The 18,076-nt window shown below is 43.3% G+C and overlaps 1 protein-coding gene across 1 annotated transcript; it reads left to right on the forward strand.

Annotated features, from left to right (window-relative positions):
• The first annotated feature begins 11,034 nt into the window (after positions 1-11,034).
• SVIP (small VCP interacting protein) lies at positions 11,035-16,100 on the forward strand. Its single transcript, XM_049820240.1, has 4 exons — positions 11,035-11,235; positions 12,189-12,239; positions 14,732-14,845; positions 15,652-16,100. Exons 1-4 carry the CDS (start codon positions 11,035-11,037, stop codon positions 15,664-15,666), a joined length of 381 nt encoding a protein of 126 aa, XP_049676197.1. The 3' UTR covers positions 15,667-16,100.
• The last annotated feature ends 1,976 nt before the right edge of the window (positions 16,101-18,076 follow it).

Here is an 18,076-nt window from a genome sequence, read left to right on the forward strand (position 1 = left end):
CATTAAATTCTGTCACAGATAATCAGATATCTAATGGTACTGTATTGTTCCTCTTCTGTTTCTTACATACCAGTTTATATTTTCACGGTTGAAACGCAATTTCCACCAGTACTTTTCCAAGTCATGTCTTGGCTTTCTGGAGCGTGCTCAGCAGAATCCCTCTTGGTTTGCTTGAATTTGCACTCTTACCAGCACCCAGCAGAACACGTGCTGCTATGACAGCACTTGTCATAACATCACACTTCACAATGGTGTGTGTGTGCATGTGGGCACGTATATATATACGGAGAGAAAGAGAGAGATAGTAGGATGCACAGATTCCCTTACAAGATTTGTACGTTTCCATTTCAAGTACCGCACGTAAATATATTCCAAACCTAATTTAGAATACTATTTTAAAAGGCACCAGGTTGAAAATGTTGTGGAAGATCATTTTCAATTTATATAGGATATCAATAACGCTGCCTTGAAAGACACTGGGGCATTCTCCTCAGTAATCTGATGCACAACTACCGTCTTGTGAGTACAGTTCATACCTGTGAGATCAATCTCTGGTTTTATAAATTCCTTCAATACAGCTATAAGTTACATCTCTCACCGTGGAAATCCAGTTGCACTTTTTCTGCTCATATACAAATACCAGCTGAAATTCATCACTGACAAGTTAATAACTAAAACCAGTGATAAATAGGAAGCATAATAGTAGTATTGAAAACATATCTCAGTAAGCCAGTAGCACAAATATTTTGCAACAGTCAGTTAAAAAGACGTATAGAATTCATCTACAATGATGCGCTTATTATTGTCCTTCCTTTGTTATTTTGTCTGTTTTCAGCAAGTCACTGCAGTAATAGAAAGACTTGTAGCGTTAAAAATATCCACAGTGCTGTATTAGTGCTTGATTGTTCAGGGAGTGCCCGTCTGCATCCAACATTGCTGCACTTCAACGGCTCCGGTAATATGATACGAGATTTTGATAACGCAGCCAACTATTTCAGTTGCACCTCAGATTCACACTTTGTGCAACTTCACTTTATACATGGTTTGAAAATACATTGGGATAACCTGCAAGCTTGCAATCATGCAAAAAGTATATCCATGATTAATTTGCAGCCTGGATTTCATTGAGATTCCTTGAGTCCTTAAGGATAAAGAGAAGAAGCCTGCTAGTTCTACAGGGCATGATTTTCTACAGATGCTATTACCACGACTTGTAACAGAGCACGCATAATCTGTAGTGCTTGGAGAAACTTCTTTCATGCTCTAAAGAGCTGCTCATGAAGAAAGTCTGACTGATAGCTGGGCAGGCTTGAAGAGAAATCTGTAATTCCCATTTATTTAATAGTCAACTATCAATCGGAAGTGACTCACATTCAGTATTAGGATCGATATCCCGCCAAAAAGTATGTATCAATCTGCAGTAGCTGTGCATAATTGTTTTAATTCAGTTTTAAAAATTTTAACTTGTAACTTCCATGGAACGTAAAGTCAAGTCTGAACCCAAACTCTGCGTTCAACTATATAGAATAAACATGCAAAATGTTGCCATGGAAACATTATACTAACGAGATTCAGCTTTGATCTCCAGTTCACGGAAAAGACAGCATTTCTTTTTAATTGCTGCAGCCAGTTAAAAATAGTGAGCACTGCTTCTGAAGATACAGTCAAGAATACTGAAGTGAGAGCCAGCATGAAGCAGTTATGTTTCCCACTTACTCTTCCACTTCCACCTGCACAGCTTTTTCTCCACCAGCCATCAAAACTCCCACGTGTTCCCAATGTTGACCAATACCTAGAGCTGCCAAGGGCTGGCAGCTTAACCCTGCACAAGTCAAACCCCTGACACCGAGGTAAGACCTTTGCTAAAGAGTTTCGCCACACAAGAGTCTCAGGGCGGTTGGTTGCATTAAACATCTGACTTGGTGCTGCCCAAATACTACCCATAGTAGCTAAACTTTTTTGCTGAAGCTCCTCAAAGACAGGCAGCCTGAGGCAAACACCCACATGAACAATTTCAGTCCAAGCAGCTCAAGTTTGGCAGCGTTAGAAAAAGCTGAAACCCAAATCTTGTCATGCTAAGTGTCAGGAAGTTTTAATGGAGTGACACAAACGTTTCTGTCTATAATAAGCACATGTAGAGATGCAGAATTGAGACAGTATTCTTCTGCAGGGTCAGTATGTGGACAGCGGGTTTAGCAAGATCACCCCCGACAAAAGTAGTTGGAAAACTGTAAGAGAAGCAGCAGCTGAGAAAAAAGAACATGGAAGTTGAAATGCTGGCAAGACACGAAACGTGGGAGTATAAATGCTAAAATGTCACAGGATGAAGGAATGAGGTTATAAACGCTATTATGTTAGCTTCTTCTGACAAGGCATACCCACGCCTCTTCTGCGGTCAGCATTTTAAAGGAGCGGACTGCTTGTTCAGTTCAGGAACAGCTGCAAGGTGTCCTGTCCCAAGCAAATTATCAGTGCTCCAACCAGCCTGTTTCGAACCAGCAAACTTTCTACCTAGAAGACAAAGCAAATTCTCCGAGTGTTTCTATAGCAATGAAAAATCCCTTCGTTATCCTCCAAGCAAACTTTTCACTTTTGTGCCCATTAAGCATTTATGTGTTTTTATAAGTAGGCACACGCACACAGGCTTCTGCAGTAGTTGAAAAAGTGTTTCCCTGGAAAGGCTCATGGCCTGCTTGTTTGATTTTAGCTGGTAATTAGGAAGAATACACTTGATTCATGATGCGTGTATATCAGAGGACAGTAAAGAGCTGGGAACATGAAATCCTCTTCCAACTGCCATTCTCTTCCAGTATGGGATTAAAACACTAACAGTCTCAGAGACTGATGGGTCCTGAAAACTATGGCAACCATTTCTGGAAACACCAGTGAATAAAGGCAACTTACTGCAACAAGATTTGTTGGCAACACAATACACAGGCAAAATTCTGAGAGTTTACCACGTCTTCACTATTTCCTGAATTTCACTATGGTTATCGGGATGCAACCTATGTGGCTATATGCCACGCACAATGATTTCTGTTCAATTATTCCTAGAGCCTTCATTAAATAAAGTCAGTCACGGTTTATATAATTCTATAAGGTTTACATATATTATTTCCTACCAAACACACTATTTCAAATGGAATAATAAAGAAATGCCATAGTTCATTTATTGTTAAGCAGCATACTAGAATTATATACGCTTTTTTCTAAGGGTTTGGCAAATGTTCTCAGTTTTCGATACAGCTCTGACACGTTTCATTATTAGAGGTTCCTAGAACTCCATTATTACGTTATATGCTTGATTTTTACCTTTAGCTTTCTGAATTCTATTTATTAGACTATGTTGTGGCATTACACTGTAAATGAAATCCTAAAATCATTACTCATTAATTTATCGCTAGACATAATCTACATGTCTAGGTAAAGTTCAGGTATGGTTGTCTCTTGTTTCAAGGAGATAATTAAGGCAAATAAATATTGCTACATTCATGGTATCACACAGACAGGTTGCCATACGACTGAAGAGACCATGAAACATCAACATTGCAAATGTATGCCAGAACATGCACCCATGGGTGTTGGTGACAGGATAATTTACATATCACTACAAGTTTTATCCTTAAGATCTAGTCTGATACTCTACACAAAAAGGGAAAGAGAAGGTAGATTTCAGCCAAGTAAGCTGTCAGACACTCCAGCATCTGCTGACTGCAAACATCAATTTTTGACGCTTCGTTTTGGTACAGGAAGCACGTATTACTTTTTTCTTAAGATAAAGGCTTAATTTTTAAGTCACATTTCCAGCATAAGAGAAAAAGAAATGCATGTCTGTGTTCTTCACCTTCTGGGTCATCTCGCCCCTAGCAATGCCGTGTAAGCGAAATCCAAGTGTTCTCCACTGAGCAGATGCAAGAGGTTTAAAAAGAACCAAACCAAACCAAACCCCCACACAAATAGTACAAGTGCACTTACATATGAAAGTACCATAGCCTTGTAGAAGGCTCTGTAGGATGCCCCTGCTCTCACAGCCCTACTCTTTATATGCCACGCTCTTTGCAAGGGCCTAAGCATTTCTCAAGTCTGAAGAGGCAACTCTACAATATGACCCACGTTAGTGAGCAATCAACCAACGAAAGACCCAAACAGGAAAGCGTTAGAGCAGCTGTATCAAGCTGATTTTGAGCAGGACAAAATTTCAGCAAGAATATCATCTTTTAATAGGGTACATTAAAGCTGTACCAGTCTCTGGGAAGACAGACACTATGGCAGGGAACAGATTGGGAACCCCTCTGTCAAACTGGTGAGGGTTGTTAGACGTGCAGAAGCCAGATGTGCAAGAGCTTAATCCTGTTCTGTACCCAAGATACAAAACTGCTACCCCAGGCAGGGCTAGAAAGTATCAGATGCCTGCAGAAACCAAGCAGAACATACAAAAGCCAAGAATCGTCTGCTCCCGTCCTCATCCAGTCATAGGAAAACGGTCTGCATTTCACTTGTTTTAGAAGTTATGTTATGCCCAATAACTCCAAGTCTATCTCTGCTAACATCCTAGAGGGAGATAGCATTGCTGTATGCCTTGTAAAGGAGTCTACTGCACAGTGATTTTTCGAACTGTATAGTGGCACAAAGGCAAGCAGAGAGCAAATTGACCTTAAAAAGCAGTGAAATCTTCCTTCTCGGTTTTAATTGCCCTTGTACTCAAGCACAAGCTATTCCATGATGCAAATTTATCCTTAGAAGTGGTGACTGTAAACAGATGTTCTTTTGGCAGTCCCTAATTACTGTCTGAGGTATTCTGGACTGTTAAATGCATCATATGAACAGGCTCAGCACAGTACCTAAAAGCATTCTTTGTTTTAGCTAGGAAAAAAAAATCTGAAGGAGCTTCACCAGGATTCAGAGTTTATCATCAGATGCTGGACGGTCAGTTGAGCAGGATTTCCACACGCTTTTACGATTTTATTCAAGGATATGATGTTACTGAGTTGTACACTGAATTTCCCCAGAAATTTCAGTGCTTCGTATGTATTGGGTTTTGCACAGAAAGAAAACGTATAGACAGAAGGCTTGTATGCAGTATGCAAGTTTCTAGTCACCAACTAGCAACATCCTTAAACCTGAAGCGCTGTCTTGCTTCTGTTGAGCAGACCGTGACAAGCCATGAGGAAAGATGTGAAAATAATGGAGAGGGATTCATTGCCAACGAAGGAAAACTACCAAGATTAGCTGAAAGCTTCTGAAGTAAGTTAAGCCATAGCTTAAAAAAGCTCAGATTTCATGGACCTCAACAAAAGCTGTACTCTCAGAGATCGTACAGAGCTTGGATTGCAGTCTGACATTCACAGTAATCCCTAAGCTAAATTATAAAAAGAAATTTGAGGAAACTCATGAAGTGAACATCGGGTATCTGCATCCGTAATCTAGAATTAAGCACTACACCATATTTGCTCACCTCTGGTTAGAATGAGTTAAGATAATAAATAAATTTAAAAAAACAGCCTTGCCACATTCTTTAAAAAAAATTCTCAAGCTTTCAATGATGTTGAGAACTAGCACATTTAATCTGTCATGAAATATTAATTGTGTATTTTCATCTAACTGTGCCTTACAGACCCCATGTCCTTCCCTACATTTTGTGCAGAACTATATACATCTAAAGTAGCAGGAAAAACTAAAGTTCATTATTATTTCACTGTTAATATTCTACTATGCACATATATAAAATATATTTTGTCCAAAGCTAGTGATTTAAGAGCTAGCTTTCTAAATTGTCCAAAGCCAGACACTGTCTAGAAATTTTCTTGTTGTACGTTTCCAGACAAGTACAAATTTAAGGTTCTTATCGGATGTTAACTCTTGAGATAGAGACTTACAAAAAGACACAAAATACTAAATCAGTAAATTGTGCTCATCCCATGCAACTGTCTCTTTTCTCTTGGCCCACAGCCAATTACAATAATTAAGACCCTGATCTGGCAACAGTAAGAGAAGGTCCTTACCTTTTTCTACCATGAACTCTGATGGAACTACTAAGAAGCTACCGAGGTGAGAATGAACTGATGTCTTAAGATTTCATGATCTCTGTGGTGGGAATCAACCTCTCCGTATATAAATAAAATGTTATGAATAAAAACTATCAGAGTCACCTTGTTTGTTAATTCCTTACGCCAGTACTCAGAGCCTGCGTCTCCAGTCACTGCCCTTTTGGATGAAAGGCTTTACACACATGGGTGTTCTTGAACCCCCTGCCCCGAGAAGGAAGGAGCCAGAACAAAGCAGCTGAGGATCTAAAACCAGCACTGTTGCCAACTTCAATATATTCAGTGTGCCTGAAGCCTAGCAGAGTCCGCCTGTTTCTTGTGGCTAACCACTTATTGGCTGGATTATATGTGTTTTATAGAGCATTTGAATGGCCCTGAGAAGGGCAGGACAGAGGTGCAAACGCTCCCTTCCAGCCCAACCTGCTGTTCTGTAACTGACAGGACTCCATAAGCACGTTCCCCTGTATCGCAGGTGGCATTTACACAGAGACAAGAACTCTTCTACAACCAGAAATTGATTTTCCCTTTCAATTTACTACTTGGAGAGGATGGCAGCATGCAACAATACAGCCAGAGAAGAAATAACTTAAGTGGGACTGACTTAGTACAACTGCTCTGGAGCGCGTCAGACCCGGAGGCGTGCTAACCAAACCCGACGGACAACCGCTGCACATCGCCACCCATAAGCACTGCCACGGAAATCAATGACAGCCTTTTTATTGATTAGCTTCAGTCCTTTCCTATTGATACTTAAACTGACGGCTAACAACTAGAGAGTAACATATCAGGGCCACAAAGGCGTATATAAACGTTCACAGATGCCGCAATTGCTTTTCCAGCAGATAGCCTGGCGCTAAGCTGCTCCATGCCTTTCCTGGAAAGGGCTCCATATCTTTATTGCTTTAAAAGCTGCCTATGGCAAAAGCAAGTACTGCCTATTCCCAAACCACAATTACGACTGAGTCACAGCCACTCTTGCAGACAGTTGACTTTCCTTGAAGAAAGATTCCTAAAGTTTAAAACTCAAATGAATATTTTTATTAGCTGGAAGAAAGGTATGATAAGTAACTGAATATTCCCACGTTAATCCCCAAATTTAATTTAATCGCTAATGAGTTTCACCTTTCTTTTTAAATTATTAAATAAGCATGATAACTTTCTAAGCTATCAGTCAGAAATGGGTTCTCTCTCTAGCTTTACGTGCAATAGTAATAATATGAATCCTCCATTATCAGTAAGTTCCCACGTTCAAAGGTCAACACTACAGTTACTGTGCCCCCCTTAGACCTTGTACTGGATAGATTCTCTTTTGCAGTGGTGCAGCGGCATGAACCGTTTTGGAAGACGGAAGTATTGAAAAAGACATTTACGGGGCAGACTAAGTACATGTAAAGGCTAATTTTCACCCTGGAAGTGAAAGTCATCAACCTGTGAGTCACTTGGCCAGGGTTCTTGAAGCAATTTCCTGTGTACCTCCAATTATCCTGGACACACAATAGAGCAGGGTAAAACTGCCTTTTTCCCCTGCAGTCCTTGTCCGTTGTTGTGAAAAGCTTTCTGACACTTCCAGAAGTCTCACAGATAGTAGCATCTTCAGTCCTATTCAAAGCCACACTGCCCATAATACCAAAACAAAACAATAAATCAAAGGCGTGGTTATAGCTCTGGGAAATACAGGAAATTTTTGTGTCAATAGTACCACCTGCTGGCTTTTGAGAAGATAAGAGCTAGAGACTAATCAACATTGATAAAGTCAGATTAAGATGCAATTCAATACCATTCCTGCACAAATGCCACCATAACTAAACCGTTACAAATTAACCAATTAACAAATTGCAAAATCTTCTAATGAGCTGCCAAAAACCTGCAGAAAGGTCACTGACATTTTTAAATTGTATTTCTTGTTAAATCAGATATTCAAAATCACTACACACAATTCATCACATGAATAAAAAAATTAAAATCAGTCAGCTTAGCAACCCCATTTAAAAACCATGTGCTACGACTATTAATGTCAGTGTTATGTTTCTTTTTAAGCTGATTACATAACTAATGTGTTATGCCACTACAGTATTATTTGGCAGGGTGGGGGAAGTGGGCGAAATTGACCCCAAAGCACTAAAACAAATGGAAGACTCCTATCACCTGTTACTATTGAGCTACCAGGCATTAATATTTCCGATCTCACAGCATCACGAAATACTCAGCAGGCAATTAATCAAAGAGCACTGCAACCCGTAATGGAGAAGGGCACGCTTTGCTCTGTCAAGTGATCGCTGCTGTGTTTATGAAGATGAACTTTACCCCAAAAACCAGAGGGATGCTCTGCACTGTTCACACCCAACACGGGGCGTAAGTTTCCAGGAGAAAGAAAAGCAGAGATTGGGTGGTAAGGATTAGGAGACTCTCTCTTAAGAAAAGAAAGATGGGTAACTGCTACTGCATGTTTTCAGATACGCTTCCTGAGGCAACGCAGATGAATTCAGCCCAAAAGCACAGGGCATGGCTATGTTTTACTAGTGCTATCACACAACCGCCCCAGGGAATCGGCTGCCCCAGTGCTGCAGGCCAGAGAGCTCCCTATTAATCCTCACCTGGCTCTCGGAATACAGCCAGGCTAACTCTTCGCTCACACAGAGCCCAAATTACCCCCCAGATCTGAATCCGTGCCTCATTTTCAAGCTATCGCTACCTATCACTGTATCTGAACACACAGAGATCTTGTTGAATTAATTTCAAATTACACATCCTGAGAATTTCTTTAAGCTCATTCTGGGAAGTCTCAACAAGAACCAGTTATTAAAGGACCTCAATCTAAGTGACTTTACTGCAAGGTTATCCCTAAAACTTCAGCAATAAAAACATCAGCCTTGAAAACCCTCAGTGATAACCTCTAAGCCCTTTGCTGTAGAACAAGAAGTCACTACTAGAGTTCCTGCTACTTCCCAATAAACAACTTTCTGACTACCTTATGCAGGCACTTCAAAGGAACTGAAGTTTTGCTTGAACCACTCACCTTTTCAGTTGTATGTCTTAGCAGCTTATACTACCAGTAAGCTGTGCTCTCTTTCTCTATGCAGAGTTCTGTCCAAGCGTGTTTCAATGTTCCTCTAAATCTTTTACAGGCAGCAAAGCGTATTTTAGCCACACTCTGGGATTATCAACTGATGGATCAAATGGGGACTGCAGCCAGCCAAGAACCCCTCAGTTCTAACCTGAAGCTTGACAAATACTAAGCACTTAATCCACATAACCATAAAACAATAGCATCCTGATGCTTTAAAAACAAAATAAAAAAACCAACAAAACGCTTTCATTACAAAGCGGAAAGTTAAATCCTAACCCACTACACCATGCAGCAGGAAAGTCACAGCACCTCTGCTGCAGCTCCTAGGACAACACAACACAACCCACCTGCTCTGCGAGAGCTTTTTTGTGCCCTCCTGCAATCGCAGCCTCGCTAGCGAGGGGCAGGCAGCAGGTGAGCCTCCTCCTGCTCTCCCTTCCACCAGCCTCATCAGTCTCCCACGATGACAGCGACTTTTGATGCCCAGTTCAGAAAGCCCAGGACCGTGTTGTGACTTGTGTAAAGTACTTAGTTTTGCAATGCGGTAACCCTGTCTGATGGCTAATTATGGCTGCAGGGAGCAAACACAAGAACTTAAAATTAGTACTTTACAATAAGGTATGACATCACGGGCTTGTGGAAGAAATCACAGGACGAAAATATTGGTGCAAAACTATGTACCTTGTTCAAAATCACAGAGGCAGGAAAGAAGCTGTGTAGATGTTGCATTGTTTATGAAGAATATACATTATACTCTTCATATAATCCTTGGGGACGGATGTATACGCTAACACTCAAATTCAGGAAATGTTGTTGAACAGAGCAATGCCGGAGTCTACTATAAATAGCTAGAAGAGAAGGTAGCAAAATGTTAAGACAAAGAAAGAGAAACAGCGGAGGAGCCAGAAAAGAGGAAAAGACTTTTGGTTTCCTCTGTTTAGTGATACCGAGTTTTCCAACGAAGGCCAGCAAGGAAAGAAAGTCTTGCACGGCAGTTCCTGCCAGTAAGCCACAGCAAACCATTTCAAAGAGGACGAATGACTGAACGCGAAACAAAGCATCGATCCATCTAAAACCAGGAGCTTTCTAAGTGAAACGAGCCTTTAAAAACATTAAAATAGGAAAAAAAAAGAAAAACCCCATTCACCTCAGGATGAACGTAAATGATCAGCAAAGAGAGGCGAGGAACCGCTTTCCTCAGCTGCGCGTCCGAGCCAAAAAGGCCGAGGGCTGCTGGATGAGACACGTACAAGGCGCGGGCTGCGCGGGTCCGTACCGTGTGTGTGTGTGTGTGTCCCCCTCCCCAATCCCGCCGTCCCCCCAAAGGCGCCTTCGCCGGCACGATTGTGCTGCTGCCCCGGGGAAGGCCGGCACTTGGGGCTTTGCCAGCACTAAGCTTTCCCAAAGAACGTTCGGGACCCCACCAGAAGGATGGGGGAGCTTCGAACTGGGAGGGTGACACCCGGCCTGAGAGAGACCCTCGCCCGCGGCGGGACCGGGACACGGAGCTTAAGGAAACGCTCAGGGTGTCTAATTTGAAATTAATTCAACGGGATCTCTGTGTGTTCAGATACAGCGACAGGCAGCGACAGCTTGAAAATGAGGCACGGATTCAGATCTGGGGGGGTAATTTGGGCTCTGCATGAGCGAGGAGTTAGCCTGGCTGTATTCCGAGAGCCGGGTGAGGACTGATAGGGAGCTCTCTGGCCTGCTGCCCTGGGGCAGCCGATTCCCTGGGGCTGTTGTGTGACAGCACTAGTAAAACACAGCCCTGCCCTGTGCTTTTTAGGCCGAATTCGTCTGCGTTGCCTCGGGAAGAACACCCTGAAAACGCGCAGCGGCGGTTCCTACGGCACTAGCCCGCCACATCCACCGCCACCGCGGCGGCCCTGAGGCGGCCATGCCCGCCCCGCCGCCGGCCCCATGACGGGGCGGGCCCTGCCGGAACGCGGCGCTTGGCGAGGGCCGCGGGCGGAGCCGTTGTCGCCGCCGCCGCCTCCTCCGCCCCAACCGCCGCCTCCCCCTCACGGATCGCCGGCCCTGCCGGTGGTGGGGCCTGCCATGGGGCTGTGCCTGCCCTGCATGGGGGGTGCCGTCAAGGACGTGGTGGAAACGCCCGACCCGGTGAGTGCGGAGCCGGGGGCGGCTTCCCCTCCCTCCCTTCTCCCCCCCCCCACTTCTTTGGCTTTCCGCCCGGTTGTTTGTAAGCGGGCGGTGACGCCCAGAGGCACCGGGAACGAGCCCGGGGAAGCAGCGGCCCTGCCCGCCGGGCCGGCGGAGCGGTGGCGGGAAGGGGCCGCCTTCCTCAAAATGGAGGCCGGGCCTCCCCGCGCTGCCGCCGGGGCTCCGCGGCAGGGCCTCGGGGAAAGGCCTCCTGGCCGCCGCAGCGCCCCGGGGGGAGCGAGTGTGTCCCCGGCAGCGGCTGTGCTCCTCCTCCGGGGCTCGGCCGCCTGGCCTGGGCAGGGGAGCTTGCCGGGGCAGCCCGCAGCCTCCTTCCCTCGGTTCTTGGCCCACGTCTGGCTGCTGGGCGCTGGTGTGGGGACCGGGGGTTTCACGCCGTGCTGGAGGCCGAGGCGACCCTCATTTTAACGAGAAACGGGGAAAATCGCGCTCGTCTCCCTAGTGCACAGCGATGCTCGCTCTCACCTTCCTAGGGTGACATTGCTGCTGGGCGGGCAGGAGCCCACCTCGGTGCTCTGGTACCCCTCCCCTCAGGGGGCTGAGGGGAGCGGGACAGGAGCCCCTCAGGCCTGGAAGAGCGAACGTTCCCCTTTTCAGAGTCCAAAAGGACATTTCCCGCTCCGGTCTGAATTTTTCTGGAGCGAAGGCGTGATGCAGACAAGCTGAATACAGATTTCTGGCGGGATTGGACTGTAGATATGTCAGCAGCTGCTCTTCTAGCAGATTAGTCAGTGAAAACACTTTGTTCTTGCAGACTGGCGGTGGAGGGAAGGATGATGCTAATTGACTTCAGGTTGGCATTTCGTGGCAGTTTGCGTTACAGACTTGAGACTTTCAAAAGAATGTACACAGCCTGTATTGGAATGGAATTTCACTGTCTTTCACATTTTATTTAGGAAATAAAAAGAAGACAGCTAGCAGAAGCTGCTGAAAAGAGGCAGATGGAGGTAACGGCTGATAAAATACCATTTATTCAACATATATTTAGGTAACTGGTTAATGGGGGAAACGGCTAGGGCCCCTGGGGGAACACTGGATATCATGCCTGATTGTGGGAATTGTCATTAAATATTTTCTTAGTATCATTAATGTTTTACCTTTATGCCATTTTTTCTATATATTTACAGTAGAGTTTCACAGCTAGGTAGGCGCTCAAGGACCACTGCAAGATAACTGGTCTTGTTTGGATGGGAGAAGTTTTGCAGTAGTTAAAAAAACAGCCCAAGAACTGGAAGAGCAAATTTGACGTTATCTTTTTTTCCTCATGATAAGGCTTGAAAACAAGAGATTGAGAAGTATTTCAAACCAGAGTTGTCAAACAATTGTGGCAGCAATTTCAAGTGGTACTGCACTTGTCTTACAAAGACGCAGGTTATGGGGACTTGCAAGTTCAGTTTTTCAGCGTGGCAACAATTGAGCACGTTTGAAACCTCAGCTCAAATTCCAGCAAAGAAGTATTAATTTATTCTATCTTTTTAAGGTTGCTAAGCTTTAACTACTGCAATACCCTTAAAGTTAGAAGAGGTAGGATACAAGTGTTCGAGCACAATGTAAAACTAGCTAGCCTATTTCTTCCTTTCCATACCTCTCAAAAAAAGCTTATAACACACCATAGCAAATCTACCAAGTGTATCTTAGAGACCACAGCTGAACTACGAAGAGAAAGGAATGTATTGTTTGTATGAGTGTTAGTGACATTACGTACTGAATTAAAAGTCAACCGTTTTTGATGAGGACCACGTTGACCTGGTTTTAAGGGAGTTTGGTGAATAAGTGGAGCAACAGCCGAGTGATGCTTCGGAGTCCGTCTTTAAAAACTCTTGATTTTGTGTCACACTACATACTAAAAGCAATCTACACATAATCTTAAATTGTAAAGGTTATTTTCAGCATAACTGTAGGAAGTACACTTTTGAGAAGCACGTGAAAGGGGAACATCCCCATCTAGCTCTTAAATTGCTAAAAAGCTTTTCTGGGAGGAAGGAGAAAAGAAGCGAGTTGAGTTATGGATGGCTTTGAAGTTCTACGGTAGCCCTTAAGCTGCTAAGTGGAACTATCGCTCTGTTACTTTTTGTTTTCTTAACAGACAAAGGGATAAAACATCTACCAGGATTTTTCAGGACTACCTTTGAAAGCATTTCAGCCCCTGAATGTCAGGTTACGGAGGTGTCCTGCAAGCAGCCCGATTCAGTTCCCCCCCTCGTGAGGGACAAGGGAATAGATCAGATGTCCTTCTCTGCTTAGCCTTTTCCTGTACATGCTTCTTAACTGCTCAATATTCAGCCTGAAGTCATGTGAGGTGTTCTTCCTTTTGGGGGTGCTGTAGAGACAGTCTGGGCCCCTAACTTGCTTGGAAGGCCAGTTGCCTAAAAGCTAGTCGTCACAGGGGCTCAGCACGTTAGTATTTGTTGGTAAGATTTGGCTTAGTAGCTCATTGTGAATTGTGCTTGTCATCAGGGCCTTGAATTTCAGGTGAGAGCGTTGCTGTTTTCCCTTGGTAGATTTTAACGTCTTTTGTATATCTTATGCTGTAGTATCATAACCCTAAACTTATATAAGAATCAGTTTTTAAAACATTTTCTTTCTAGGTTTACAGTGTTAACTGTTTGTCTGTAGTTCTGATACTCCTGCCATCTAGTCTTAATTCCTCATTAGACCATCATCACCAGGCTGTGCAGCAGACAGTTGACAACAAGTTTCTCATCTGTGTACTACTGCTATCCACACATCCTATGAAGTTTGAAGGGTAGGCTATCACACAGGTTATTTCTCACAGATCACAATTTAGAAGTTGGATTTCCTACAGCCTGGGCTAGCACTACTAACGCAACCTTTTTTCTCCCCTGCATGTAAAGTTCCCATCAATTTCTGTAGTAGCTCTACAGAGCTTGTGACTTTCTCTGCTTATCGAGTGTTAGAACAGAAGCTGTCATTATGATTTCCATCACCTGTGTCCTGTCTCTAGGTAGCCTTCTGATAAAAAGACATAGAAGAAGTGAACTGATAACGAAACAGCTGAAGTTCTTGGAAGTTTTGTCTGCCCAAGTCATCTCTTCCCAGTTAATTCTGTTTGTCAGGGCGAGAATAGGCCCTGATGCTGGAAAAGAACCCTAGACTGAAAAATTATGGGAATTTTGGGAAGGGAGGTTCTGGTTCTGCATCTCAGGATGCAAAGGAGGTACGTGTAATTGCATTAGGTGCATTCACCTGGATGTAATAACGAGACAGAGCAAAACCAGCCTCACATACCTATGGGACCAAGAGCTCGCAGCACAAAGAAGTATCCTGAAAGGTCTGTGTTTATGTAATAATAGCATTACTTAACGCTTCGGTCTTTTCACGCAAACCAGAGTTCACAAAATGGTGTTGACAAGAGTTGCAGTTCAGTTTCTATCCAGAAAAATAGCTAACTGGTCTTACCCAAATGTGTTTCTCCCAGGCTTCTTCTCGAGGTATTAAGAACGCTTACTCTGTAGAGCAAAAGAAAAAGAAACAGGAAGAACTAGAAAAAAGAATTGCAGCTTCAGGTTCTGGAGGAGAAGGAGGGCTGAGGGTAAGTTTAAAAAAGAAACAACATGATGCCACTGTCCATATATGCACTGAGAAAATCCTGTTTTGTTGCCTACAAGATTGAATAACTTGCGGAAGAACCAAGAGGAAGGGAAAAGGAATAGAAATGGAAGCATGTGTCGTTATCATGCAGTGTTCTCGATGTCATTTCTGGGCAAGGACAGCAAGGATGGCAGAGAGCTTGTTTCCCCCCCCGGCTCTTCTTCCCTTGTTTCTGCACCTATGATGCATTAGTTTGACAGTACTCTCAGCCCTGGGGACCTCTTCACTGAGTTGACCTGATCCCAGTGTCCATTTTCAGTACTGGTTGAGATTATCTCTCTTCCCTCAGAGCTTATAGGAAATGCTTGAACTAAGTAGGGTAATGGCTTTGGGTTTCAGGTTCTCTCTCTCTCTTTACAAAAGAAATACAGAGTGTTGGCACAGATACTGATGAACTTTACTGCTACTGCTTTCCTAACGCAAACCTTGTCTCAGAAGGCCAGGCAGAGATTTGATTAAGAATTAGAATCTTTCCAAGGCAATAGACGCATCTGGCTGTCAAAACACAAGCTTCATAAACCTTCATCTCTTACGTGCATTGCTATATATGACTCCAGGGGCAGGAGTCTGTATAAGCTGCCACTGGTGGGCTGAATTTGTTGGACACAAAAGGCGTTAGAATGGGGAATTTACTGTCGTCAGGCAACCTTGTGATGGTTGGGGGTTTTTTTGGTTGGTTGGTTTTTTTCCTTTCTTTCCCCTATCTTCATACAAACCTGCAGTGTGTTTTGTTGTTTTTGTCTTTAGTGGCAGGTTGGATAAAGAAGTATGAATTCTGAAGAGAAGATGATTGATGTTTACTGCCAATAACTTGCCAGTTTCTGCAGTTGAGTGGCACTTACTCATCATGTGGCTTTTGCTGTTTGCATATGAAGACTCAGCAGTACTTTGCCATCGTGGGAGAAAAGACGTGGAAACGTACACTAAGAAACTTAAGAACTAACTCTGAACACTAAGTTTTGGCCAATTTTTTTGTTTGTTTTATGTGCATGTTTTATCGCTTCCCTGTCAAGGGAGTGAGATGGGTTTTCTCACATGGAAGTGACCTCCTTACACGTAGTCAGTCAGTATGCGTATGCTGTCCGGTCAGTTGGTGTATGTATGTCTGCGTATGACTGGCTTAGGCACAGCTCAGGTGCCCATGTGTTGGTTTTGACGCTTAATTCAAGCTCTACAATTAAACTTTTCTCTAAGTCCTCATGTGGAAAGTTGTTCATAAATATATATATATTTGAGTATGTGGGTGACAGCATTTCTCTTCGGTTTCCTAATGACTTTTGAACTGCTTTGGGATTTAGTGCCTTTTTCAAAAAAGAAAGCAGATTCACAGCAGGTCCTTAGAAATCGAAGCATTTTGTCACACTAGGTAAAAAAATAGAGACCTTTATAAACCCTGTATACTTATAGCAAGAAAGCTGTTTTATTATGAGTCTAATAATTGTTCTCATTTTCTGATGTGGATTTCTTTTGAGTCTGTAAGTATTTATAATTAATACTGGAAGTTAAACATTAAATTAAAGATACTGTTATTAGTTGTTCTCCTTTATTACCACAAGAGGGCAATGCTGCACTTCTCAGGATTTTAAAGAACAAAAAGCGAAAGACTATGTCACCTCTTGGGTGGTTCATTTCCTAAAGTTTCTGTACTGTCTAGGTGGGTTTGTTACAGCGCAGTAACATTTGCTAAATGCCCAAAGCTCTGTCGCTTTTATTCTGTATTCAGCAATGTCTTTATTCACTTTCCCAAATGTGAAGCTGCCTTTGATTATTAGAACTACCTAAACCATGGTGTTACAACTAGATTCTCAAACTGGTGGCCTTGAGCCACTGCTTTGATAGAGGAGGGAAGTTCGTTGCAGCATGATCAACACGAAGATTCTAGCTCTTATTTCCTCCCTGTGAGAGCACTATGTATGGCTTCAGTATCTTACTGGCCCCATTTCTGACCTAGTTTAGGCTATACAGGCTTTTTTTTTTTTTTTTCCTTGAACTAAATATTTCTTCTTTTACCTCCCCCCATAGCGTCTTATGCTGTCTTAGGAGCACAGTCCTGACACAGTGAGTTTCCTGGCTTAGCCTTCAGAATTGAGTTGAAAAGGGAGACTTTTCAATATTAATATAATGGTGTTTAGGCTAAAAAGCTGTGTCCTTGGCAGATGAATACCTACAGTTTCCTTTGATTGCTGGCAGTTGCTCTCTTCGGTATATTAACTGGTCATAGTGATTTTTTTTTTAAGTAAGTCTAATGAAAGCGCATTGAGTTATAATAAAATATACTAAACATTAATTTGAAATGTGAACTTCAATCTAACACCTGTCACAGCGGGTGTCCTACAAAGGCACTTAAGCAGCACTTAACACTTAGTTGGTCACTTGGGGTATTTCAAACTTAAATGTATTCTTCTCTTCATTCTCCATCACGCTGCTCCCCCAAAACCATAAGGGGAGGAAATAACCATCAGTCTCTCTTCATCCAAGCCCCTACTGTATGAAAGAGCTAGCACACTGAGCAGGCACGAGTCTGAGCTTGGATTAATATCATGAAGACTTTCATTTAAAACCATTGAAATAATGCCGTGAAACAAGTCACAGTTCCTGGGTCACCTGCTGATCCTTCAATGCTGTCAAAATTGGAGGAGTTTCCAGTGTAGAAGCAGTCGCGCTGCCGTGCTGCCCATCCTTGCTAGGCAGTCCAGGGCAAGCCTGTTGGGTTCTGCTCCAGGTGCTGTCACCAGTAAAGGTGCTTTGCCTTTGAGGAAGAGATTACCACCCTGTCTGAACACCCACGCTGCTCCTCATCCAGCTCTTAGGTCTGCAAAAACAGTTGGCGTGCTCGCGGCTGTCTGCCTGGCAGCTTCTCTGGGAGGTGGGAGTAAAGGTCTGAACCACCTCTGCTCGAGGGGAGACTGTACTTAATGCAGAATTACTGTAGAAGAAAAACACTGCTCTTCTCTCTCTCCATCCTTTAAGTAAAAACCAGATACATCTTGTGCTTCTTAGGAGTCCTTGTTTTGCATGTCAGATTCATTCTTGCAGCTAAGAAACATTCCAGAGGATTTAGGAGTGTAGTTCTGTATTACAAATCGCTGACTGATAAAGCTATTTTCATAGAGGTTTCTATACCACACCCATCTCACTGTTCAGATGGCCGGTCTGAACTGAATTTGGGAAG

Source organism: Accipiter gentilis, chromosome 17 (genome assembly GCF_929443795.1).
Source record: "Accipiter gentilis chromosome 17, bAccGen1.1, whole genome shotgun sequence".
NCBI classification, from domain to species: Eukaryota; Metazoa; Chordata; class Aves; order Accipitriformes; family Accipitridae; genus Astur; species Astur gentilis.